The sequence below is a fragment of the Candoia aspera genome, chromosome 4 (assembly GCF_035149785.1).
Source record: "Candoia aspera isolate rCanAsp1 chromosome 4, rCanAsp1.hap2, whole genome shotgun sequence".
NCBI classification, from domain to species: domain Eukaryota; kingdom Metazoa; phylum Chordata; class Lepidosauria; order Squamata; family Boidae; genus Candoia; species Candoia aspera.
In genome coordinates this window covers 24,617,683-24,643,178 of record NC_086156.1, presented here as the reverse complement: position 1 = coordinate 24,643,178, position 25,496 = coordinate 24,617,683, and the positions used below count along the sequence as shown (strand labels likewise).

The 25,496-nt window shown below is 38.2% G+C and overlaps 2 protein-coding genes across 4 annotated transcripts in view; both read left to right on the top strand.

The window, feature by feature from the left end:
• Window positions 1-25,496, top strand: part of HEPACAM2 (HEPACAM family member 2) — a 268,902-nt gene that overhangs the window by 27,345 nt on the left and 216,061 nt on the right. Inside the window, exons 8-10 of one of the 3 annotated variants that reach the window (XR_010067941.1) lie at window positions 293-366; window positions 1,207-1,316; window positions 3,382-4,245. Coding sequence is in view for 2 of the 3 variants with exons in the window: in XM_063303632.1 (XP_063159702.1) it covers window positions 293-366; window positions 1,207-1,316; window positions 3,382-3,391 (194 nt within the window). In the remaining variant the exon portion in view is untranslated. Of the gene's footprint in view, window positions 1-292; window positions 367-1,206; window positions 1,321-3,381; window positions 4,585-25,496 lie in introns of those variants that run through there. The other 2 variants (XM_063303632.1, XM_063303633.1) reach the window with 2 other exon arrangements.
• On the top strand, window positions 6,106-12,445 carry SAMD9L (sterile alpha motif domain containing 9 like). Its single transcript, XM_063302024.1, is given in 4 exon segments — window positions 6,106-6,143; window positions 11,304-11,401; window positions 11,404-11,928; window positions 11,931-12,445. Coding segments are annotated over 4 exon segments (1,029 nt in total). The 3' UTR covers window positions 12,299-12,445.

Below are 25,496 nucleotides of genomic sequence, written 5' to 3'. Positions count from 1 at the left end.
TTACATACTGTATTTACTCTATGCCAGTGGAATAGCTGTCCTCTTCCCTGGACTTCTGTTTTCTTAAAAGGTACCACTTGGAACATTATTTGCACAATTTCCATCTCTGTTCCATTCTATCTTCACACTTCTCTCACTCAAATATTCCAGCATTCATCTTTTTCTTAATATTCCAGTGGGACTGAAGCTGAAGTGTAATATAGTACAGTTGATCACAATTCATGTTATTTATTTATTTATTTATTTATTTATTTATTTATTTATTTATTTATTTAAACACCTGCATTTTTAGGACATGAAAATGCAGTGGATGATTTTGGAATATATGAATTTGTTGCAATTCCAGATTCTGCAGGAATTTCAAGGGTAAGTGTTTGCATAATGAAATACAGATATTTGAAGTGTCAGTGCTATCTGTAAAACAGGATTGTAAAATAGATAGTTTAAAGGTTCCTAAGTAGAATTCCTATAAATTCATGTTTTGAAAGCTTACTTTATTTTCCACTTTTACATTCAATTTTTCCTCCTGCAAGATCACAGTACAGGTGGGTCCCTGGTTAAAGACCACTTGTTCAACGACCATTCAAACTTGTGACAGTGCTGAACAAGTATGACTGGTCCCTGAAGTTCCAGCCATCACAGCACGCTATGGTCATGAGATCACAGTCTGGGTGCTCAGCAACCAGCCCGGATTTCTGATCATCACAGTGTCCCGCAGTCATGTGATCACAGTTTACAACCTTCCCTGCCAGCTTCCCACAAGCAAAGTCAATGGGAACACTGGCAGGAAGTCAAAAATTGCAGTCATGTGAGGTCCTTACCTAACGACTTGTATGGTCCCCACTTAACTTTGGTATCTGGGGATTGCTGGAACTGCCATCACTAAGCGGCATGGTCACATGATGTGGCACTTTACAACCCATTGCTTTGCAATGGAAATTCCAGTCCTAATTACCATTGTTAAGTGAGGACTACCTGTAATTTCTATGCCTCTCCCAATTTATCTTCATAGCAACAATCTTGTTAGCTATGTTAGGCTGGGAAAGGAGACTGACCTAAAGCTACTCATTGAGATTCATGGAGTGAGAAGTGGTCTCCTCAGTCCTAGTCCAACACTTTTACCACTGTTCCACATTGGCTATACTATAGGCTTCTACTCTGGTCTTGCTTATTTATTTAAATAAAATTGTAATCTGCTTCTTTCAGGTATCAAGTCGGTCTGTTTCTGGCTCTGATGTTGGGCAAGGTCAAGATTTTAATGGCACGGTTTATGAAGTTGTTCGACATATTCCTGAACAAAATCAGGAACATCAAGAGTAAGTTGCATAAATCTAATATATTAAGGAAGTTATTTTATTTTACAGTTAGGGTTAGGGTTAGAGGGGAAAAAGGTAGGGGAGACATGATTGATTAATTAATTAATCCTGGAGGAAGAATACCACAGCCTTTCTGAACTTTTTGACCCTGGAGGAACCCTTGAAATATTTTTCAGTCCTTGGGGAACCCCTGCACATTCAGGCTCAAATGTAGGCCAGAAGTTATAAAATTATTATATTCATTTCGTGTGTAGGCCTATATAAATGCATTTACAGTGTTAACTAACAATAAAGAATGAAACTTACCTCTTTCATGTGAAGTTGCCTGAATCTGAAATAATTTTTTAAATAAATCATGATCTCCCAGAGAACCCCTAGTGACCTCTTGTGGAACCCTGGGGCTCCACGGAACCCTGGTTGAGAAACCCTGGTCTACCATCAAGTCAATATTGGGTCTAAGTAACCACATAGATAGACCTTCTCCAGGATAATCTGTCCCCAACCTGGCCCTACAGGTCTTCCAACAGTGCACCCATTACATCTGTAATTAAGTCCATCTACCTTGCTGCTGGAAGCCCTCTTCTTTTTCCTTCACCTTTCCCTATAGGAAAGACAAGATAGTATTCTTTAAACATCGTAAGGACTGCCACATAGAAGAGAAAGTGAAAGGGAGGAATTAAATATAGCGGGTTTAAGTAAAAAGAGGATAGTGTTCAGCTGAATAATTTAGCAATGACAAAGGTTTACCCAGAAGAAGGAGTAGACTGTCCCATCTTAGAGATGCTCTAATTCTGTATTTCCTGTGTCAAACAGGGAATGAATTAAATGGCCTGCAAGTTCTCCCCAAAACACACACAGTTCTTTGAGATTTACAGTACAATCCCTATGCATGTTTCCTAATAAGGAATTGCACTGAATTCATTGGAACTTGCTGCCTAGCTCAATTATATTAGGGAAGTAAAGAAAGCTTGGAGATAACTAAGAATAGTTTTTGGTGTTAAACAGCTCTGGTATTCATAGCACATCCATAGCCTTGGAATAAAATAATTCTGAACTCAGAAACCCAGACTGTATTTATACATCACCTAAACCATAATGTATTTTGTTTGGTTCTCATGATAACCACCCAAGCTGTGTGGTTGTAAAACATGGTTTATGGTTTGGTATTATGTGTGAGGCCACTTCATCTCATTCAACAGTAGTTCAACCAACTATGATTTAAATTGGTGTGTTAACCATTATAAGTGTAAGTATTTTGTATCAAACTCTAGTTGATTTTTCTTTTGGATTCTAACCAAAATCAGAGTAGGACATATAAGCCTGAAGTCTGATCATCACAAAAATGTTTTGTAATACTGCTGTTCAGGAAGGTTATTGTCTGATTTAGACTGGGTTATGGAACAGCAGATGAAGTCCATGGATCCCTCAAATTTAATATTTATTTTATTTTATTTTATTTTATTTTATTTTATTTTATTTTATTTTATTTTATTTCCCGCCTTTATTATCTTTGTAAATAACGTGAGGCGGCGAACATACTTAATACTCCTTCCTCCTCCTCTTTTCCCCACAACAACAGCCCTGTGAGGTGAGTTGGGCTGAGAGAGAGGGACTGGCTCAAGGTCACCCAGCCAGCTTTCATGCCTAAGGTGGGACTAGAACTCTCAGTCTCCTGGTCTCTAGCCCAGCACCTTAACCATATAAATGTAAAATAATACTTTAAAAAAAAGTGCATAGATCTCAATAAATTGCCAACACTGTTTACACATCATCATTTTTGTGTGTGGTCATGCATTCTCACACAAAATTACAGAAGATCTCAGAGTAACATTGCCAAAAATCTTGTGAGATTTGATAGTGTTATGAGATTTCAGCCCTGAAAATCTTCAGCAAGCTCTGCAACATTATATGTGATTATGCAGAATTACACAGTGCCTGGAACTACTGCAGATGTCACTTGTTATTGCTTATTATACATACAGATAGGTTCCTGAGTTAGAAAAGGAAGGCAATAATCTCTTATGCCCTTAGGGCTATGACTAAATAACACTCTTTTTTCTTCTAGTGGAACATGAAAAGAAAAATGGAAGCAAAACTATTATATCCGTTTCCAAAAGTAGAACCAACAATTGCCAGCAGGGAAAACCTCAAGTTCTCACATATAATAAAAATGCCACCTCAGATTTAAGAAGCAAAACATTTTCACATTTCTAATGGAAATAGCTTATGATTACTGGTTATAAAAGTTACCACTCTAACAGTTGGAGCCAAATGTTGAAGCATTATATGTTGTCCTATTATTTTATTCTAGAATTTGGGATTATTGCCCATCTTTGCCTAAAGAGATTGGCAATTTTGTTATTTTTTTTAATGCAATTAATGTGTCTTATTATTTTATATCAGCCTACACTGCCTAAAAAGGAGAAACAGCAGTATGTCAGCAATTTACTAAATGCAGTATTTTTTTTGTTAATGAATATCTGCTTTTTTAAAAACACCAGCACAAACTAAGAGTATATCTGCAATTGAAATAATGTCCAGCACTCCAGCTGATACACTTCACACTGTAAATAATATACTTTTCTATATGTAGGCATTTAGTGCATGGTGTATGAAATACAGTACTTGCAGCAGTGACTAGTGTCAACATGAAGTGTGAGGGGGAGAGTAATTATGATCATTATTCTCTAACTTCCCTCAATTCCAGCTATCTAAAAGTCTAATCAGCCAGGGGGGGCAGGGGAGGAGGGGCTATTTAATTAAATTCACGGTTGTTAATTGTATTAGTAATCTCAAGTCTGTCTGGGCCCTAAATGAACACAATGGATCTGAGTTCCAAACATCTGATTGGCTTTTATTCATTTGTTTACTTTGAAACTCTCAACTTCCCTTAAAAATTACTTTTCCATACAGCTGTCTTAGAACAATTGTATTTTGATTATTTTTTTTCTGCCAACATTCACCTTCATTTCAGGCCTGCCCAATAAATAAAGACGAAGTCACAGTTGTATTTTCTATTGTCAAGTTTAAAGAGATGGGGCTTTCGGTTAACTTTCAAAAACCTTTGGGCATATATGTTTGCGCACATCCTACTCCAGCACCCTGGCTCTAGAATTTTAGATCTCAATTTTTTAGCACTGGGGGTAGCATTTGCAATCATGAAAGCACATCATGGGAACTCTCACAAAATGCCAGCCTTAATGGAGAACTTGACCATTTACAGAATGGCTTGTTATGGCGTCCACATCTATCAGAAGACAACCTGAGTAGAATAGGGAAGCTGTTATGTAGCCTCATATCGCCTACTTCTAACCCTAGTGCCATCTTGAGCATGATTGGAAGAAGATCATTTTGATATAGTTTATTATGATTAGATCCATTTTACTTGATTAGATCCATTTTACTTGATATGTATCAAAAATAGAATTCCCTTCCAAAGTCAAAGTATTTGTCCCAATACAATAATATCTATAGATTATATTCTCTTCAGTTGAGACTATATATATTTTACATGGTTATTGGATAACAAATGAACATTCTGATTATTAAAGAGTGAAAAAACAGTAAAATGTGGAAGCCCCTTCATTAATAGAGTATTCAGAATTAATTATACTTGTCTGTATTGCGATATATAATAAAAGTTAAACAAACCCAACAGTATCTTAGTTTTTATATATATATCATTGTTAAGATAATGGATTGAATATGTATATAGTTTGTTCATTTGCTCAGTTATGAATTTATGTAATCCATTTGATAAAATTTTGAATACAAAAAGTAAAATCCTATCAATATGCAACAGTGACAGTGTATATTGATTATTTTTGCTTTGGTGATTAAGCACTTTGATCTAGTAGGGTAACTCTTTACAAACTCTTATTTCAAAATAAATTGATTAGATTTTCAGATGTCACAAAACTCTTCAATGATTTTGCTGCAATAGATTAACATAGTTATCCATCTGGAAAGAATTAATGTGACATTCTTGACAGGTACGAATACAGATACTGACCAGGAGGCACACTGACAATAAATACTATAACATATTTACATCCAACACATTATTCTTGCAGCTAGCTTTTTTGTCATCCATGTTGATGACTTCCCTTTCAATTTATTCTGCTACTTTTGCTGAAATAATTCTGAAGTATCATGACTCAACTAGCACTGGGGTATGATGTGACATCTAGCACCACATCAGTGTATATTTTAATTTTTTAAAATAATATTCTTATTTTAATAATCACTTTTTATCCTTTTATAATGATGGGTTTTTATCTATTGCTGTTTTATTCAATTGTTGTACACTGCCCAGAGTCACTTTGTGTGAGATGGGCAGCCATATAATTGTAATAAATAAATAAATGATAAATCATCACAGCCTGTGTGACATAGTGGTTAAGGTGCCAGAGGAAAAAGAGAGGCACCCAGGTTCTAGCCCAGCCTCAGCCCCAGAAGCTTCTTGGGTGATTGTGGTCCAATCACCCACTCTCAGGCCAGCCTTTACAGGGTTGTTCTAGTGGTGAAAATAGCAGGAAGCACTATGTCTCCAACTTCTCAAGGAAAAGTCTAACAAAAAAATGAATTGCATCTACAGATTCTCACTTACAAGAGTTTACAGAAGATTACTTTACCAAATTAGGAGAACCTAGATAGCACTCTTGAAAGAAGGTGAAACTCACCCTGAAGAGCATAGAAATTTCATTTTGTTCATTCATATTGTATCATAAAAAGTACAAAATACAGACTTCTGAATTTCTCCTTCTTATAAGTGACACTGAGTACATGAATGAAGAAGGAAATTCCAAAAAGCCAATCCCCACAAAGGTATGCAGTGATTTAAACAATACTGTACAATTTTTAAAGTCAGTAATTCATTCATGACATGACAGGTCATGTTGTAGTGCTGAAAGACTTCAGCAAATAGAAAGTTTGTCCTAGTAACATCAAAGAGACAAAACCGGAACAATATTTCTTAGCAAACATTAGTATTTCTGTTTCCAGAAATGGTCATTCATACATTCTTTCCTATCCCTCAACCTGATCTCTACCAGTCATGTTGGGCCTGTAATGCTCAGAATTCCCAGTGAGCATGGCCAAAGCCTTCCTGAGAAGTCCGAGAGTTATAGACTTTCTGTACCTGAAGACAGCCAGATACAGACTTTTTATATCTGAAGAGATTTCTCTCTCAATCATTTTTCATGTTTACAGGTAGTCCTCACTTACTGACAGTAATTGGGACTGGGAACTCCATCACTAAGCAACACAGTCCTAAGGTGCACTGTCACATGACTGCACCAACTTCCGACGACAGTTTCAGCAGTCCCAGCTGCCGTTGTTAGGCGAATCGTGCATAGACGCAGTATCCTGAGGTCATGTGGTCACCATTTGTGACCTTCTGCCAGCTTCCCCATTGACTTTGCTTGTCGGAAATTGGCAGCAAAGATTGCAAATGGTGATCACATGACCATGGGATGCTGCAACGTAACTGAGAGCCAGCTGCCAAATGCCCAAACTGCAATCACACGTCTGGGGGGATGCTGCGTCGGCCGCAACTACAAGGACTTGTCGTAAATACCCATCATTCAGCACTGTCATAACTTTGAATGGTCACTGAATGAGTGGTCATTCAACATGGACCACCTGTATACTGTTTAACATTGGGCTACAATTAACAGCTTGCAAAACTAATATCAGTCAAGCCTTTTATTGGGTGACTTTTCAGTCTTGGAATGTGTTGCCTTAGTTACAGTTGGCTTTAATGTTAGCAGTATCTCAGGTAACAAGCCTTGAGGGTCACCATTGTGCTGTCTGGCCCTCAAGTCAGAGCATGCTTTCAAACAGCTAGTTTAATGTACTGTCCTCCATCTATGAGGTGGCATAAAATATTTATGCATAAATTGGGTTTACAGGTAGTCCTCGATTTAACGATCACAGCCGGAACCAGAATTTCAGTCACTAAGCAATGTCATAAAGCTAGATGTCACATGCCCGCATTGCTTAGCAACAGTAATCCGGGCAATCCCTCTTGCCATCATTAAGCAAATTTTGCCGGTCATTAGCTGAGGACCCACACAAATCCAAGCCATTCCAGGCTTACCTTGCTGAGGCTTGAGGCTGGGAGTGACCAAGCCTCCAACGGCCCCCCACCCACCTCTCTCCCCCCATCTCTGCCCTTTTGGCCGCCCTGCACCCTGCCTTGCACCCAGCCACCACAGCTGAAGCAGAAGCACCTTGCTACCTTTGCTGTCTCCTTTTTGAACCCAGCTTCTCTGGTGAAAATGTCCTACATCTGGCTCCCTCAGCCTTCAGAAAGCTGCGCAGCCTTCATAAAACTGTGCTATCTTTGGAAAGTCTTTGGAAAGACAGCACAGCTTTCTGAAAGCAGTGCAACCTTTGGAAAGCTGTGCTGTCTTCAGAAAGACTTCCAAAGGCTTCCCGAAGACAACGCAGCTTTCCAAAGGCAGCACAGCTTTCCAAAAGCTCAGGGACTCTCTTAGCACTTACCCAGAATCAGTGTTTGAGATGGGCAGCCATACAAATTGAATGAATGAACGAATGAAGGAATGAACTGGCCATTCAACTAATGCCTGCAACTCATGTTAAAAATCTGCTAAACAAAATTGTTATAAAACTGGGGGAAATTGAATATATGCCCTTTGAGTTGAGTTGAATTGATTTTACCTTTCTCTTATTTGGGACTGCTTGCCTGCTGGCTTCTAATAAAGCAATGAAAATACAACTGGCTGGGCCTTGGTTTCCTTCTCCCCTTAAAGTCAGTGAACTGGGGAGTGACTTTTCAGGGCACTGAGGAAGTAAAGGTAGAGTGTTTGCAGCTGATAAGCCCTTTAGCCAAGCCACCTTCGCAATACACTTTTCAAGAGAAGCTCAGAGTGCGATGAGATTGCGAGTCTATTGCACTAGCTGAAAGGACCTGTCAGAAGTCCAACAGCTGGAAAGTATATGACTAGAACCAGCTGCTTCAGAAGCTGGATACAGATAAAACCAAGGCTTGATTCAACATATTATACAAGGGGTGATTTCTGGCCACAAAACGTCTGTGTTCAGCATGGCCCATCCAGGCTTGTGACATTACATTCCTATCAAGGAGGCAAAGTATGCCTCTAGGAGACCTAACACAGCAGAGCCTAGTCACAGGCACCACACCATAACATGCTGGATGAGAGACGATTAGGTTGGTCAGGACTCTAGACATTAGGAAAGAGGAGGGATGTGCCTTGAAAACTACCCCTAGTTCATAACAAGACTATGTCCCTTTTTTCTCAAATGTAAAATTGGTTGGGTCATGGTGCTGAATAGGAATGCATGCAGTTTAGTATAAATCTGGCCTTTGTCTATATGGCAGTATGCTAGTCAATTTCATTTTTTTATTCATATTTTTTTAAAAATAAAATCTGCCCTGTTTTTATTTGTAATTTTCTCTAACATACAGAACATTTTATGCAAGAATCTGTTTGTTATGTGCAGATTTGTGAGAGGAGAAAGACAAATGTTAGTGAATTCTATTTGGCATTGCTGCCTGTCTCAGCAATCTGCTTTGCTGGATCTTGCAAATCTGTTCTCAGAGAATAGAGATTTCTTTTACCTCCCTAGTTCACAGATTTTTCCCTGGCAATCCAGATGAACTGAGCAATTTCTATGTCCTTCCTCCATTAAGTAAAAACATTTTGCAACTATTCTTTTGTCCATCAGTGGCGCCCTATAATTTGTTTAATATGTTTAATGGAATTGTTACAATATGCTGATAAGGGTTTTAGAGCCTGTATGATTTTTTTAAAATTAAATCTGACTAGTCGTTCTGGGAATTTATTTCAGCTTTAAAGGATTTGAGGAATATTTCTTAAATTGATTATGTGTCATCAAGTCATTTTCAATGCCTAGGGACCACGTAGATAGATCTTTTCCATGACGATCTATCCCTAACCTATCCTTTCAAGTTTCCCAATGGTGCACTCATCACCACTGTAACTGAGTCCAGCCATGTAGCTGCTGATCATCCTCTTCTTCTCTTTCCGTCCACGTTTCCCAGCATTAGAGCCTTTTCCAGAGAGCTGGGTCTTTGAGTAACATGTCCAAAAATAGGATAATTTGAGCCTGGTCATTTGTGCCTTGAGTGAGAACTCTGGGTTGATTTTTTTTTTGATGATCCATCAGTTTCTTTTCTTGGCTGTTCACAGTATTCTCAGGAGTCTTCTCCAACTCCAATGTTCAAAGGCATAATACTCTTCCTGCTTCTTTAAAGCTCAACATTCGCTTCCATAGAGTGTCCCAGGGAATAACATGGTATTTCTTGAATAGCTGAACCTTTATTCAGATGAGGAATACAATATATGTGTCTATGTGTGTTTCAACAAGGGAAATGATTAATATTTCATATCGGCCTAAAATGTCAGTGTTTGATTTTATTTACTTTAAAAATCTGGTTGCCACCCTTCAACATTAAATTAACAAGATAATGTAAATGAGATTTGGCAATAATTGACAAACTGATTCAGAGTTAAATGGTATTAGGACATGTGGGTTGGTTGGTTTTAAAGAGAACAGTATCTAATAGTAGCAGCTTTCAAAAGTAATGAATACCATACATCGATCTAGTGAATATGTATGATTTTCAATCAGTACAATATATTCGGTTTCTTCTTAAAAGAAGACAGTGTGCCATGCAACAAAAATGATCCATCTTGTAACCAGTCTTATGACAATGAATTAGGGATTAAAAAATAAAAAACTGTACTGTTCCATACACCTGTTTCAGAGTAGCTTATCCTTTGCTTAGAAACAAGAACAGATATCTGCAGAGTTTTTCTGACTGAAGAGAATGTATCCATATACCCAGCGCTGGGCAGAGCTTGCAAAATAATTTAGGTAAGCAATTTATGATGAAAATGAACTTCGATATTATTCCCAAGATTAGACAAATGCTGTTTGTATGATTGTATCAGCTTTACCATTAGAGAACATCTTAGGCATGTAACACAGAACAATCTGTTGTGTTTATAAAAGTATTATAAAGATTCTGAATGTTATAATCTCACCTTCTAAAGGCCCTTAGGAATAGCTCAGTCTTAGCTGCCTTTTGAAACTGCCAGGAGAGCCATCGATCTAATCTCAGGTGGAAGTCTGTTCCATAAGACGGGAGCCATCACTGAAAAACACTGCCCGCCCCCCATCCTCCCATAATATTCCCATCTGAGATGAGTGTACTGGATACTGAAGTTTGTTCCACTTGGAGGAGTTGGCCCTTCAAGCATTTAGGACCCAGCACTTCCTGGTGATGAAGTAGGGGGTGGGGGTGGCGGCTGAGACTGCTGAAGGCCCCAGGCCTCTACTTCAGCCCCAGCATTGCTGCCACTGCTGTCACTGCCACCACCTCCACTACCAAGGAGTATCACTGTGCAGGGTGGCCAAAAGGGCAGAGATGGGGAAGGAGATAGGCAGGTGGAGGGAGCTGAACAGGAGGCAGTCCCTTACCTTGGAAGAACGGAGGCTTGGGGCTGGGAGCCAAGGAATGGCTTGGATTGGGATGGGTCCTCGCCTAACAACCAGTGGGATTTGCTTAACAATGGCAACAGGGACTGCCAGAACTGCCATTGTTAAGTGGGGCACTCACTTAACAACCACATCGCTTAGTGATGGAGTTAAGTGAGGACTACCTGTAACTGCTTCTTGGAAAGATCCGAATGAATATATGATTAAAAAATGATACAAAGTTATATGGCAACTGGCAGTAATATTGCAATTAACTCATAAACACTTGAAGGGATAGCTCAAAGATAGATATTTTTCTCTTTAAAGAGTTGAAGTATATTTTTAACAATATACTGGACTCTATTTATCCATCAATTTCTCATGAAACTCTTTAGGTTGATTTTTGGTATTATACATTAACATACAATGTATGTCGATCACTGTATATTTCTCTGTGCTTTATTTGATAATTTTTAATTTTTCCACTTTTCTTTAAAGAGCTAAGAGAAGGGATCAGCTACATCTGCCTAAACACAGTGAGGGCTGGACAAAAGAGCATGTCAAACTATGGCTAACCAATGTACTTAAACACAAGGAGAATATGGTGACATTTTCCATCAAGATATAACAGGCTCTGTTTTGAAGATCTTGTCAAAGCAAGATCTCATAGCAATGGGGATAACTCATGGTCCAGCAATTCAAATAATGCATGCATTAAATGACAATCCTGGTGAAGGCCCTACCAAGATTTGTGGACAAGCATCCAGCACAGGGCTTCCTTATTTCAAATACTCCAGCAGAAACAAAAATGGAAGAGAGATTAAAGAAAGTAGCATAGGAGAATTAGCTGATGCCTATAAACCAGAAGGATTGGTAAGACCTGAAAGCATGGAACTCTCACAACCTATTCAAGACTCCCAAAGAACCATGCTTCATCAGGAAACCAAACAAACATGTCAATCTCATCCTTTTGTCAAGTTTTCCACAGCCATTTTTATATACAGCAGCATTCTGCATATTATTCTTCATATTACTGAAACAGGGCCACTGAATCTCATTGATCCAGTCCATGAGTTTAAACTCTTAACAAATACAGCAAATTCCACAGAAAAGAATTTGAAATTACATTTTGTACTGTGTTTTTCAGATTTGCTGCAGTATGCATGACCTCTCATACTAATGCTACTATTCACTTAGTTATATGGGATAATCCTTATGGGGAAATTGTTGGAATGAAAGTCCAAAATAAACAGAAATCCGTTAACTATTTTGACACAACAATAAAGCAGTATTTTGGAAATTTTGTCATTGTTGCAAAAGATTGCATTAGGAAACATAGATTTGTGGAAGTGTTACAGCAAAGCAGTCTTGCCTCAGAAACATTTATTACTGAAGTTGACATAGTTCCAAAATATTCTAGTTGTCTATCTAAGTATTTTCTTACGAACACATATATCTACAGACTGAAACATGGGAGCAATGCTTATTCATAAGGGATGAAGCTTCATGAGAAGCATCCATATGTTTAAAACAGAATATACATATTTATATCCAAACTCCAGAAATTAACAAAGGACAAAAAAGAAGCTGAAGAAATAAAGCTTAAAAAGCTGGAGAGAAAAGGAGGAAGAAAGATTGTGAAGGTTACAAATCGAGCCTTCTCGCAGGCAACAAAGATTTGCTAGATCACTCACATTACGACTGATATACAGTATTTTAGTCACAAATGCCATTCAATTTATACACAGCATGTGGCCTTCTTGTAGAAAATAAATTTTATTTGCTGTTCTGCAGTTTGATCCAGAGTCTGAAAGCAGTGTCAGAGAAACTAGAGTTGCATATGTTCATTTCCCAAAGCAATATCAGAAAACTGGAAAGTCAGTTTGTGAAATAAAAAAAACCACACACCAAATCTCAGAAGTCAAGCTGGATTTTCTGCAATGGCAGAACTGATCTGACAGATGTGTTGTTGTTGTTGTTGATTTCACAAGCTGATATTGCTTTGGGGAAGAACTAGATGATACACTATGTATTTGTATTGGGACACAGAAATACCAGAGCTGGAAAGATCTCTTGCAAGCCAGATTTATTGAGGCAGATAGATTAACAAACAGGTGCATATCCAACTTGAGCCCACTGATGGTGAATGGTACTATCCAAAAATTAAAATCAGTCATTCAAACACCTCTGTGGCTTTTACTATCAAAAGGGTTTTCTTCTACAGTTCTCCCTGCAAAAGAAGAAGTCTCCATGACTGCTCTGAAAATTCTTCAACAAGTGAGCGTAAAGAAGTTATAAAGAATAAAGGAATCTTTTCTGAATTTAAAAATAAAACCAAGAAGAGCATTTTTATCACGGTGGGAAGGTATGTTGGTGGAATTTTTATTTCTTATCTGAAAATTATAACTCACCTTTTATTAAATGGGATGCATATGAAACCTTGAACATCGGATTGAATCAGGATCTCAGGCTTCACAAAAATTATCAACCTGTATCATCATCCAGGCTGTGGCAGCACTGCTTTAGCCTGCATGCTGTCTGGGAACTGGGGGTGCAACAGATGCACTGTTCTAAAAAATAAAATTCTTGATTTTGCTGAAATTGGAACACAGCTGACCACCCTAATTATGTATGGGACATCAAACAAGTTTGATTATTGGCCATTATTGATTCTTGTGGATGACTCTGATGAGCAAGAAAATGTTTACTTACTACATTGGATAGCATGCTATCCAATCTACTACTGCAGACAATGGCATTATATACAAAAATCCTTTGGTCATAATCTTGAATTGGATGCAATTGCAGAATCTTGCAGAAAGTATACAGCCTGAAAAGTATTGCTCTGGAACAAAAACTAACTTTGAAAGAACAAAGGGCTTTTGAGGAAAACCTCAAATAAGATGTATGGTAGATCAGTAGGAACTTCCTGAAGATTTCTATTCATTTATGATTATGAAAAAAAAGATCAATAGGACATTGAGAATATAGTCAAGAACACACTGAAAGGTCTCAATGTTGCAAGTGAGCAAGTGTGATTTCCTTTCTAGCATTGTCAAATTCTTATGTTAGAGAATCCACTACCTCTGTAATACAATGCTAATCCTTCAGAATAAGTACTGAAGGAAAAGGTGTAAGTATAAGGCCTATGAGGCATACCAAAAGCTTGGATGACAGGATGGGAAATAGTTTCAACATTATTCTGTAATACAAACTGAAGTGCAAGAACATGGACTGTATAAAGGCCGTATCAGTCACTCACTGATTCCTGAATAGTGCCTTGAAGAATTTAAGTAAATATTTAAGTTGACTAAAAATAAGATAACGCTGATTGCTGAAAGAGGACTTGCTTTATGACATCGGCCTAGAAAGAGACAAACTTCAGCAAGATGTGCAAAGCATGCTGCTGAGAAGACACAAAAAGGAACATGGGGATGACACAAAAACATTGATTTCCCTATTAATTGAAGACATTCAAAGAGAAGGGAATAAGGAAAAGAATTTTGAAGCTTGCACTTCAGTGGGCTATGAAAAAGAAGTGCTCCTAATAACTTATTTATTTTGGACACTTTGGGTCAAGTGTTTAAAAGTGAGATAAAGAATTGGCCAGAAGAAAATACAAAGAGATCAACTGTAAGTGTAGAAGTTCTAAAATATTTGCTGAAGTTGCAAAATGTGCTTCAGAGGCATTTAAAGAATTTCAACAGCAAACAAAAAATACAGATAGTGAAAGATAATACTTTCAGAAGATAAAATGCAAAAGAAAATATGAACGCATCTGGGTGTATAGGAGTAACAGAAACTGGTCTATGTACTATATAATCTACATCTTTGTTCAATAAAAAAGATGCTCCTTCTAGAAAATACATTGTGTAATTTTTATCAGGAAACTGGAGCATCCTAAAAGCAAGAAAGTGATGCATATACAGTAGTGAAAGAATACAGTTTAGCATTTGAACATTATGTTAATTATAACATAATGTAAATAATCTGCCAGCAAATTTTGAAAAAGCATTTGACTTTTTCAAAAACTGCTGCATCTTTCTGAAGCCAAAGAATCCTGAGAAAGAAACAGTTGAATTTGTGAAATGAAAGAAGGTTCAGGAATGTTTTGAGAGGTATGCTGAAATATTTTGCCACTTGGATTTTGACTGGTAAATATGCTCAATGTTTAACATTTCTTTGCAGCTGGAAAATTTGTGGAGAAACGGAATGAATGAAACTGAAGCAATGAAATATGAAATCTGTCAGGGGAAATAGTTCCCAGATCAGTGAGGAAAACTCAGTTAAGAAAAACTCACCAATGGTTTAGCTGTCAAGGAAATAGGGCAGTTCCATGTAAATTCAGTTCAAAAGCAGCTCAGGACCTCCGAGATGCTGCAGTATTGACTGTATTGAAGAGCTGTGACCATTTATTTCTGGCTCAGCAGCAGCATATTCAAAATCACAGTAAAACTAGCCATTTAAAAAAGTAACTCTGGAGAGATTGTAGGAGCTACCCATTTGCAGGAACTCCTGTTTCACTTCCCTCCTACCCTTGGGCTTCAGCTGTCTTTGCAGGTCTTGATGCTTTGTGGCACCCCTCAAATCCCTTCCAACAAAACTTTCAGACAAATGCAGACAAATAAGAACAGTAGAAACATACAAGCAAATATGGATGGTAGAAACATACAAGCAATTAATTTTATTTCACTTTTCCATAAAATGGAATGAGGGACTTCATATTACTACAGGACTTGCCCGATTTGGGGATGGGGCAGTGATTTTCGCTCCTTGTCTTCAGCATTGCAAAATTAGCAGCTTTGATTGCAGTGGGAGCATGGAAATGCCCATAGAATGACATTCCTTGTAGATTACACAAAGGCAGGCATCTACTAGGGATGACTGAGGAATGAAATACATGGGATGGAGAAGAAAGCAAATGACAGAACTTTTCCTCAACATTTTTCAATTTGGTGCCTCTCATGATGGTTGAAAATTCTGGGGAGGTATGGTTCTAACATATTTGAAAAACACTAGTTGGAGAAGATTGCTTTACAGTAGTAGCAAGGTTCTTTTCTCTATTTTTCCCCATATAGTCAACCAAAATGGACCATTCATGCACAAGAAGAAGGTCATAGTGGGTTTATGAAAGACTTCCACTTCACTCAGATAACAGTTTGGTTCATCCATCAGCTCTAGACCGGCCATGGAATTTTATTTATTTGTTAGATTTATAACCTGACTTTCCTTTAGAAGGTCAAGGCAGTGTACTTAACATGCACCCCAATTTTTCCCCACAATAACAGAACTGTAAGGTAGGTTATACTGAGAGAAAATGATTGGCCAAAAATCATCCAATTAGTTTCAGTGCTGTCAGTGGACTTAAACTTGGGTCTCCCAAGCCTTAGTTCAACACCTTAACCACTATAACACACTGGTTCTCTTTTCTGACATGTCAAGGGCTGCATACCAAAAATGGACAGAACTAAGATCCAACATGTGCCTGATTTATGGAGCAAGTTGGGGTATTAAAGGATTAGCCCTTTTGCCCCTTAAACACCTCCCCAATCTACCATCCCCAAGCCAAATTTTTTCTCCCCTCCCAGTTCTGGTTAGTTTGGAGAAGACTACAGTAATGATGCTGGTTGCCACATTATTAAATCATAAATGATTTATTCATCTTGCATCATTTTAGTGTCCCATTCCTAGAGGATTCTGGGCAGCAAACAATAAAACAGCAGCAGTACAGTTAAAACAAGCAATTAATGGGGAAAAATTGTTGGGGGGGAAAAAACCACATCATGGCGTCCTTCTTCAGTTTGGACCAAAGTGTGTGTGTGTGTGCCTTTGAGTCAGTGTTGACTCCTGGCAACTGCCTGGACAAGTTCCTGTGGTTTGCTTGGCAAGATTTCAGAAGTGGTTTGCCTTTGCCTTCTTCTTCCTAGGGCTGAGAGAGAGCGACTGGTCCAGGGTCACACAGCTGGCTTTGTGCCTAAGGCAGGACTAGAACTCACAGACTCCCAGTTTTTATCCTGATGCCTTAACCACTACACCAAAGTGGCTCTCTGGACCAAAAGCAGGATGAAATAAAACCTTTTTATAAAAGGCCAGGAGGGTGGGAGCACCCTGTACCTCTGTGGGGAAAAGAGCTGCATAAACTGAAGAAGCCAACCACCTTGTCCACACCCCATGGGCCTCAGAAAGGGAGGTGGAGCTGTAAGCAGGCCCTTTCACAACAAACAAGCAACCTATTGAATATAAACCTAATCCCAAATTAACAGATCATTTCCAGTATATGCAATTGTATTGATATGAAAGCTCACTGTTGGAGAATGTTAGAGGTTCCTGTATAAATACTATAAGGTTGTATTTCCCTAGTGGATATGACCTCTTTAACTACTGTTTGCCCAAAACCCTAGACCTTAAAACACAAGCTCACTGTACGGCTTATGCCTGAATATTTATGTATCTCTGCCTTTTCTTCAAGTAGGTGTGCAGAGCACATATTTCCCACAAATACCTCCCAGGGGTTGGGTTGGGGATGGGTGACTGATCCAAAGTCATCTAGTAAGCTTCCATGGCTAGGAAAGGACTTGAACCTGTTTCACCCCAGTACACCGCAGCCACTGCACCACAGTGTCTGTCCTGATCATGGACAGGTCAGGCATGCTAGCCTGTCCAATGCTATAAACACCCACATTTCTCCTGCAGGTGTCAGTATCACACTATGTACTTGTATTCCTCCATCTCCACGTGTCTTTGTGACCATGCCTGAAAAAAGCAGTGTTAAGAATGTCATATATTCCAAACAGAATACATTTAACATCTGACAATTATACCCTGATCATTAATTTATATCATCATCCTTTAATAAACAAAATATAATCATCTATGATACAACAACTTGCAATACCTCAACGATACAATTCAAGCACTTAATTCTGGAAACCCAAGTGTCTTTTTTTCACCTCATAAATATCTTGCAATATGTGCTTTTTGCCTTAAATATAAGAATAAAACACATGTATTATGTCAACATAATATTCAGTGGATATAATCCAAAGATGAAGCATGTGAAATAATTTAGGTTGATACTAGTTATTGAAATGTTAATTATTCATTTCCTGCTTATATATATATATATATGTTGAGTAAATACTAAATTTCTGTCTGTGTCAATAAAAAGATTTTCCAAACGATCTTTTTCTTCCAATGGCCTTGTTATTTTTCTTTTTTCTTCCTATACCCAAATTTCTACTGCCACCTATTGATATTACAGTAGCAACACCATTACCATTGCTATTCTTATAATTAAATATTTATATTCCACTTTTCTACCAAACACTAAGTAGTTGAACATGCAAAGGGGCAGGGGGGGGATGAAGTCATTAAAGAAACACAATATTAAGGCCACATAGTTAAAACAACCACCGAAAACAATAAAAACAGCAGCAGATCCAGACAGCAAAAGCCTGTCAGAATGTTTAAAAATCAGTTTTTAACAGGGAGAATGTTGAGTGATTTTTCACAAGGAAAACATACCCCAAAATCCTGAATGCCACACCCAAGAAAATCTTGCTTTCTTACTCTTATTCACTGAACAATTTAGTAGCATAAAGAGCAGGTCTTCAAAGCTTATCATTCAGCTCAGGAGAGAGATAGCAACATCCTCTCAAAAGAGTTTAGCATTAACTAACAGAAATTAGTTGCTTTAGATGATGTAAAGTCTTGAGCATACAGATTTCTGCTTCCCTGTCATCTTTGGTCATCCTGGAATGTCATTTAGCTATAACTTTGCTCTAGGAAAGTAAGTATGATCAGGGCTGCTTTTTGCTCTTACTTACTGAAATTTGCTTCTACAAAATGAGCAACTTCCACTGCTGGGGCAGGAAAATAAAGTGGCATAGTTTTCAATGATTATTCCACCAAAAAATCTTAACTTCTTCTCAACTATTCTCATTGGCTTGATGGAGAATAAATGGCTCCTTCTTTTTTCAAATGAGAAGCAAAATTAGTGAAATTCTCACAGCTGGGTGCAGCGGTCTTGTACTTTTCCTCCATTCAAAGTGGCTAAGGGCTGTTGTGACATTTTATCATGTCCTGTCCTTCATGATAAAATAATCTCTCCATCTACCTCCCTGGTCTCTCTCTTGTGTTCAGTTCTAAGTGAAGACATAACAAGGGAACCCCTTGAGAGAGAGAGAGAGAGAGAAATGTGTAAGGGGAAGGAGGGAAACAGCAGATTCACCATCCACTACCTTGTAATAAGTCCGATCAAAAGCAAAATTTTTTTAAAATATCAAGAAAATTCTGGAGCCCCTGGAAGACCTTTTGCAAGAGAAAGAAATATTTCAGGAAATTGGATGACAGATTTCCATAAGGCCTGACTTTCCATTTAGGTCAGAGCTTTGCACAACTAGAGTTTCTCCTACAGAATGCAGAAAATATTATGAAGAAAAAAAAAATGATGGTAGCTAAACTACAGTAGTCGTCCTAACATCTTCACTTGCCTCGTGTCACACAAAGGGCTGTTCCAGACTTCTCCCAAAAAACAGGCAGCCATGAAGAGCCCAAAGTTAAGGGCTAAAACCAAATTGTTTTAGCAAACAAATTATAGTGTGAAGGGCCCCTTCTTCTCACCAAGGTGTTTAGTCTAATCAAGGGTTAACCTGCTTCTTCTGCAGCCAGAAATTACCACAGCTTTGTTTCTTCTATTTGGGGTTGCCAGGAATCCCAGCCATGAGAGGAATGCAGCTGGGCTCAGCTGTAGAACTTACCCTCACCTGAGGGAATATCCAAAAAGAAAAATTAGAAAACTTCTCACTGCAGGCTGGTCTGAACTGGAAGACTGTGGCACCCTGCAATGAAGGGGTAAGTCTGCTTCACAGAAGGTATGACTGAATTAAATTAAGAAACTCTAGTTTTCAAGAGGCCTTCCCAAATTTGAGCCACAGGCCTGTTTTAACTTCTGCTCAAGGGTCATTTTACTCAACCTTTTCATTTTGCAAGAGAGCCACCCTTTTGGCCAGTGTGTGAAAAAGTGTGGGGTTCAGGAGAGAGCTTGAATTTGAATAGAAGCAGGAAGAAAAGAGATGAAATTGGATTGATGTGATGTGTTATGTACAACAGCAGCAATCTGGTGGTAAAGCAAATGGACTGAACTGGGAGATTGGGTAAAGTGAACTCTGTCAGACAGGTGATAGGACCTGAACACATGGGGTGGGGGGAGGGCTCTCAGTTGCATAGGCTTTGTTAAATATTGAATTATTTCAGAGAATAGAAGGATCAGCGGAATTTAAAGACCACCAGGTCAGCTTTACCGTGAAGCAATGCAAAGTAACTCATTTCAGTTACCAGATCTCAGGGAGGATCATTTCTTACCTCCTAACACTGTCATTTTTAAGAGAGGCTGAATCTTTGTTCTGACTTTTCCTTCTGACACAGGCATAGCTGAAAGCTTCAGTAGTCCTTATGAATGATCTCTTGCCTCAAGGTAACACATCTCCATATTAGTCCACCTAATTTCCACAAAAGCCCAACACTGCAAATAGAGGGAACAATTTTTTTTTCATAAGTTTCTGATGACTGAAGCAAATAAATTAAGTAACACACTGCAGATGTATAATCTTAATTTCTGGCCAGAGTTATCTGTTTTGAGGTTTTCTACCCTAGCTGGTTACAGCAACACTGGAATGCCTGCCATCCCCCGCAATCTTTGCATAACCTATGATTAAGACCTCTCTGTTGCATTTCTTCCTGGACTTGGAAAAAAATTCACTAGTATTAAACTCAAGTATTAAAAGACTTGGGCATCCTCAAAGCTTCTTTCTTCCTTCTGTTAGGCAATATCTAGTGAGTAATTACTAAGGCTGTGTAAAGCCTGAAAGTTCCTATTCAAGGCCATCCCACAAATTCAATCACTTCAAGAGACTTTGTCTTCTGTGCATACATGCAAATGGGTTGAAGACACCTCCATCAGCACTTATGGCAAAGCAGACTTAACATCAGATGTGGCAACAAAAATCAACTCCAGAAACTCAGTCCAGTAACAGTAGAAGCTTCAAAAGCTTGACAGCTACATAAATTGCTTTATTGCAGTCAAAAATGGGGTCATATATTCACAGAAGATCTTCATATTGCCAAACACTGGAATCAGATCCTATGTACTGTATCGGTGAACCCAAAGTCTTTTCCTTGTGATCTTTCAAATCAGTGGACTTTGGGTTGTTCTTTTCTTGGCCTTGAGAGACAGAGACCCTTTTTTCATGTTTACAGAATAGTTTTGTCTGGCCTGAGAATCATTGGTTCCTGCTTCATCAGCTTGAGTCCTTAAGACAGCCAGCCAAAGTATAGCAGCTGATCACAATGTTTTGACTTCTGTGTTGAGGCATCACCTTGAACTGAATAGTTCCTTCAGTCCAACTTAATGCAGCTCGGCAAAACAAAGTAAATGTTGATTCACACAGACCTAGGGCTCATGCATTTCTCAGCCTTCTAATTTTCTCACATATTTTCAAATCCTTAGGTTGTTATTTTATTTATATTCTCATAGAGTAATTTCTTTCTTCGTACCTCCACTCCAGGCAAAGAGCAGCTGTAGAACACTATATGAAATCCCAAAGGTTATACATACTTTCCTTTCCCTTTGCCATCCCGATTACAAAGGAACCTGCACTGAGTTTTTTTAATAGTAAATTTCATTAAGTTACAAGAGAAGAATAAAAAGTACAAAAAGCCCCAAAAAACTACAAAGAAAGAAAAAAGAACTAAAAAGGTACAAAAGCACAAGAAATTTTTTTTTCAAATATACAAAAAGGTGTGGCTTCCAACTTTTAACAGCAAAGACATACAAAAATTTCCATAATCAATCTCTTACCCTATATTAAACCAAAACACCACATTATTTCTATAAATCATTCCACTTTAGCACATAATGAAGATCAATAAATACAGCTACTCCTCCCCCTTATATTAAAATAAAGGAAAAAAATCATATAAACCTCCTAAACATCTTTCTCCCCTCCAAAAGATAAACACACACTATTCTATACATTTCTGTCTACTATAATAAGAATCAAATTAAAAAGCACATAGGTAGTCCGCTATTATACTTAATAGTACAACAATTTTAATAATCCCAATCTTAATATCCCCAAAAACAAAGACAATTGAAAACAATAAATCCAAATCTTTAAAAGCAAATAACATAATCAAATCCTTAAAGCAAACCAGATAAACATTCTTCAACCCTTATCCCACTTAAAAATAAACCAGACCAGTTACATATCCCCACAATGTGCACAGAACTTTCCCCTTGAAAGAATCAAACAGCCCAACTGCCCCCCTCAAAGATTCCAGGTTCTTTTCATGGCATTCCACCAGAAAGTCAATCTCACTTATGCCTTGCAGATCACTCTCTTCCTCAAATTTCTCTAAGACTACTATCCAATCCTCATCCAGCATCTTAGTAAAAACCCCAATCTCACTCTTAAAAGAAACCTGTTTATCGCTGTTGAATTCCTCAATTTCATCCACCACATCCCCAACTGATGGCACATTTTAGATCTCATATTTTCCACAATGTCCTGAATATCTTCCATAAAAGCTTGATAGAAGTCAGAAGAAATCTGCTTAAAATCTTGGTGGAAGTCAGAAAGAATCTGTTTGAAATCTTCCATGGCTCCCGCAGTAGATTATGGCACCCCCTAGGAGCTTAACCAGCGAACGTTGAAGACATGGAAGAGTTCTGGAGTGTGTTTACATAAAGTGAAAGTGAGATAGCAGACAGTTCTCAAGGGAAAGTGAAAACAGAAAGCTGCAGGTTCGAATTAGCTGATTCAACGGGTAGGAAAATGCTAATATCTTCAAATTTAATACAAAAATAATAGGAAGACAATTGTTTACTCTCAATCCTCCTTTATATTTGGAAGGAAAACAACATCCAAAACCTAAAACCTTTTTTTAAAAAATCCCAAAAATAACGATAAGCACCAAGAGAACCAGCTTCTCCTCACTGTAAAAAGCCTCTCTTGGGGTACATATACAGTACTTTAAAAAAATACAAATTGGTGATTTAGAAATGGGGCGGACGGTCTTAGTGTCCCTTTAAGGCTACAGCACGGCTTGGAAAGTGATGAGGTCCCGCCTCCCACTGGCTCTTACCAGTCGAATGCGAAACACTGTTTGCGATCTTCTGGCTGCAAGCAGCCTTCCAGAGGACAGATGGGATGATTCCAGGTATCTCCTTTATCCAGAGAACACTCCTTGGCTTCAGGAGAACCTGCCTGAGCCCTATAAACCTTGCTGCGTTGTCAGCTCCGCCCACTGAGCCCACGGGCACAGCCATTCAGTCTGCCATTCCCACTGGAAGCTGCACTGAGTTTACAACAGATAAAGAAATGGATTTTTTTTCCTGTGGACTTCCTTTGCTAATGATTAGTTGTCCAGGCATATATTCTCATCTTTTTCATGTAGCATTGGAACAATCTACAAAGGAACTACATTGATTTTCAGTTGTGGATAATAGCCAAACTTTAGTGCCATTTGCCCATTTACAAGCAAAAGCCATTGCACAATTATTCCAACTTTCCCACCTTAACAAATTTATTATAGTAAAAAGGGACTGGGAGAAGCTTTAGGAAATGTATATATTGAAAACATTATCTTTAGGCTCCAGTAAAAAATCTCACTTAAACACAATTCCAGTGTGTTAGCAAATGTTTTACAGGAGTCAGTGCAGCAGCTTGTGCCTACATATGTTCATTCATGAATGGGTTGGAATATAAACCTTGGCTCTGGAATGAGGAAGGGATGAAAGCATCATTAAGGGAAAAAGAGATCCAAAAAAGGATTACTCAGACCTGGGAAAGAAGAAAGCATGAGAAAAGAACTTCAAAATAACCCTGCTTTGATTTTGTTTTTGTCAGCTGTGATCAAGAGAAACTTTGACAGGCTTTTGAGATTCTGTTATACTGTAATACCCAGCAACAGTAAAGAACATTTTTTACCTCTTGCTGCTCCTGCTTCTTGACTTTGTCTGACTTGAAGGGCTGACAGTGAATTTGTAAAATAGTGAACATGCATAATTTCATTTATGAAATTAGCATATAATGCAAAACTCGAATTGACAAGCAAGCATTTTGAAAGTAGAATAAAAGTACATTTCTTTTGTCTCACAAAATGAAAATGCTGGGGATACCATGACAAATGAAACTTAGAAAAGGAAGATGAACCTTTTATTATGGGAACCAGAAAATATAAGGAGTGGGGGGTAACTTTTCAGCATGTACCCAACTTAATGCATTAGTTGGAAAACTATAGGAGAAATCAAGTGATTCTAACATAAACCAATTTGGATCACAGCTTATGTGCCTTGAATTCTTTAAATGACTTCTTTTTTTTTTCAAAAGAAAAAGAAATAAATAAAAATGTGAGTTAATCCTTTAGTATCTTCAAAATGCCATAGGGTGTGCCTGCTTGTCTGCACAAGTAACTATATTCTCCCACCCCACTGCCACATTGACAGACTTGAGCATATCTCTGCAAACTGTCATTAGGAATTTTATTCAGACATAAAAATGTCATCTTTTAAAAGCACAACTAATTGACACTTGAGCATAATTTATACAGTATCTTGGCTTAGTCTTCTATGGTTAGTGGTTATTTGGCCTTATGCTCAGTATGTTCTAGAACTACAGCCAGTACCCAGAGCCCCACCATGGGTGTGCCTGGCAGTCATGGGGCTGAGATGCCAACCACTGGAATGCATTTAATGTACCTTTTTTTTCCCTTGAGGCTGGGCTTCCTGCTCAGTCATAAGGAAAGATTCTTCTCCAGACTTTTGTCTGACTCCAGACCTTGAACGTTCTGGAATTGATTCATGGTCTATTTACACATAAACCATCTCACTGTTCAGGGCTCGTTTTCCTGCACAAATTCCAACAAGATACACAGAGTCATCTTTTATAAGAAATATAGAGAAAATAACTTCCCATCATCATTCCAAGAATATCTGCATAGTTGATACAACCCAAATATAAACAAGGGACTGCTTTATTGCGTGATGCAGTTGAACGTATTTAAAAATTATATTGACTGGCAAATAATTGAACAATTGACTTGAACATATTTCGCTCTATCTGTTTGAATGAAGCAACATGTGTTTGGAATTCATTTTGACAGAAGAAAATGTGTCTTTTGATTATCATCAGTGTTCAATCAACTCAGTTCTGCTACTGGGAGAAATCCAACAGGCAAAATCAGAGACAACTAACAAGGGAGAGAACTCAAAGTGCAGGGATTTGCACAACAAGAAACAAAATAGAAATTACAGCTTTCACATTAATGATATTTTCAAAACAGGAAACAGAAATGGAGAAGGCTTCATAGAAGAGGTATCAGAGTGCTTGGATTTGGCACTGATCATGAGATCTGCCATGAGGAAAATCCTATGCTAACTGCTGGAAACATTCAGAGCTGTTTCATCATACCAGTGACAGGCATTAACATGCAAAATTTAATTATCACCTTGGACAATGAAGGTTTTGGTGTTTTGCACACTTCCAGCATGGCAAATTATACCTCCACGATAGCCCTCCACATCCCTTCCTCCCAGATGATATTTCTCTTCAGATGGGAAGAAAAGTAAAACCACTCGCTCTGCAATGGACTCACAACCTTCCCCAAAGACAGAGATCCTCCAGCAGGGGT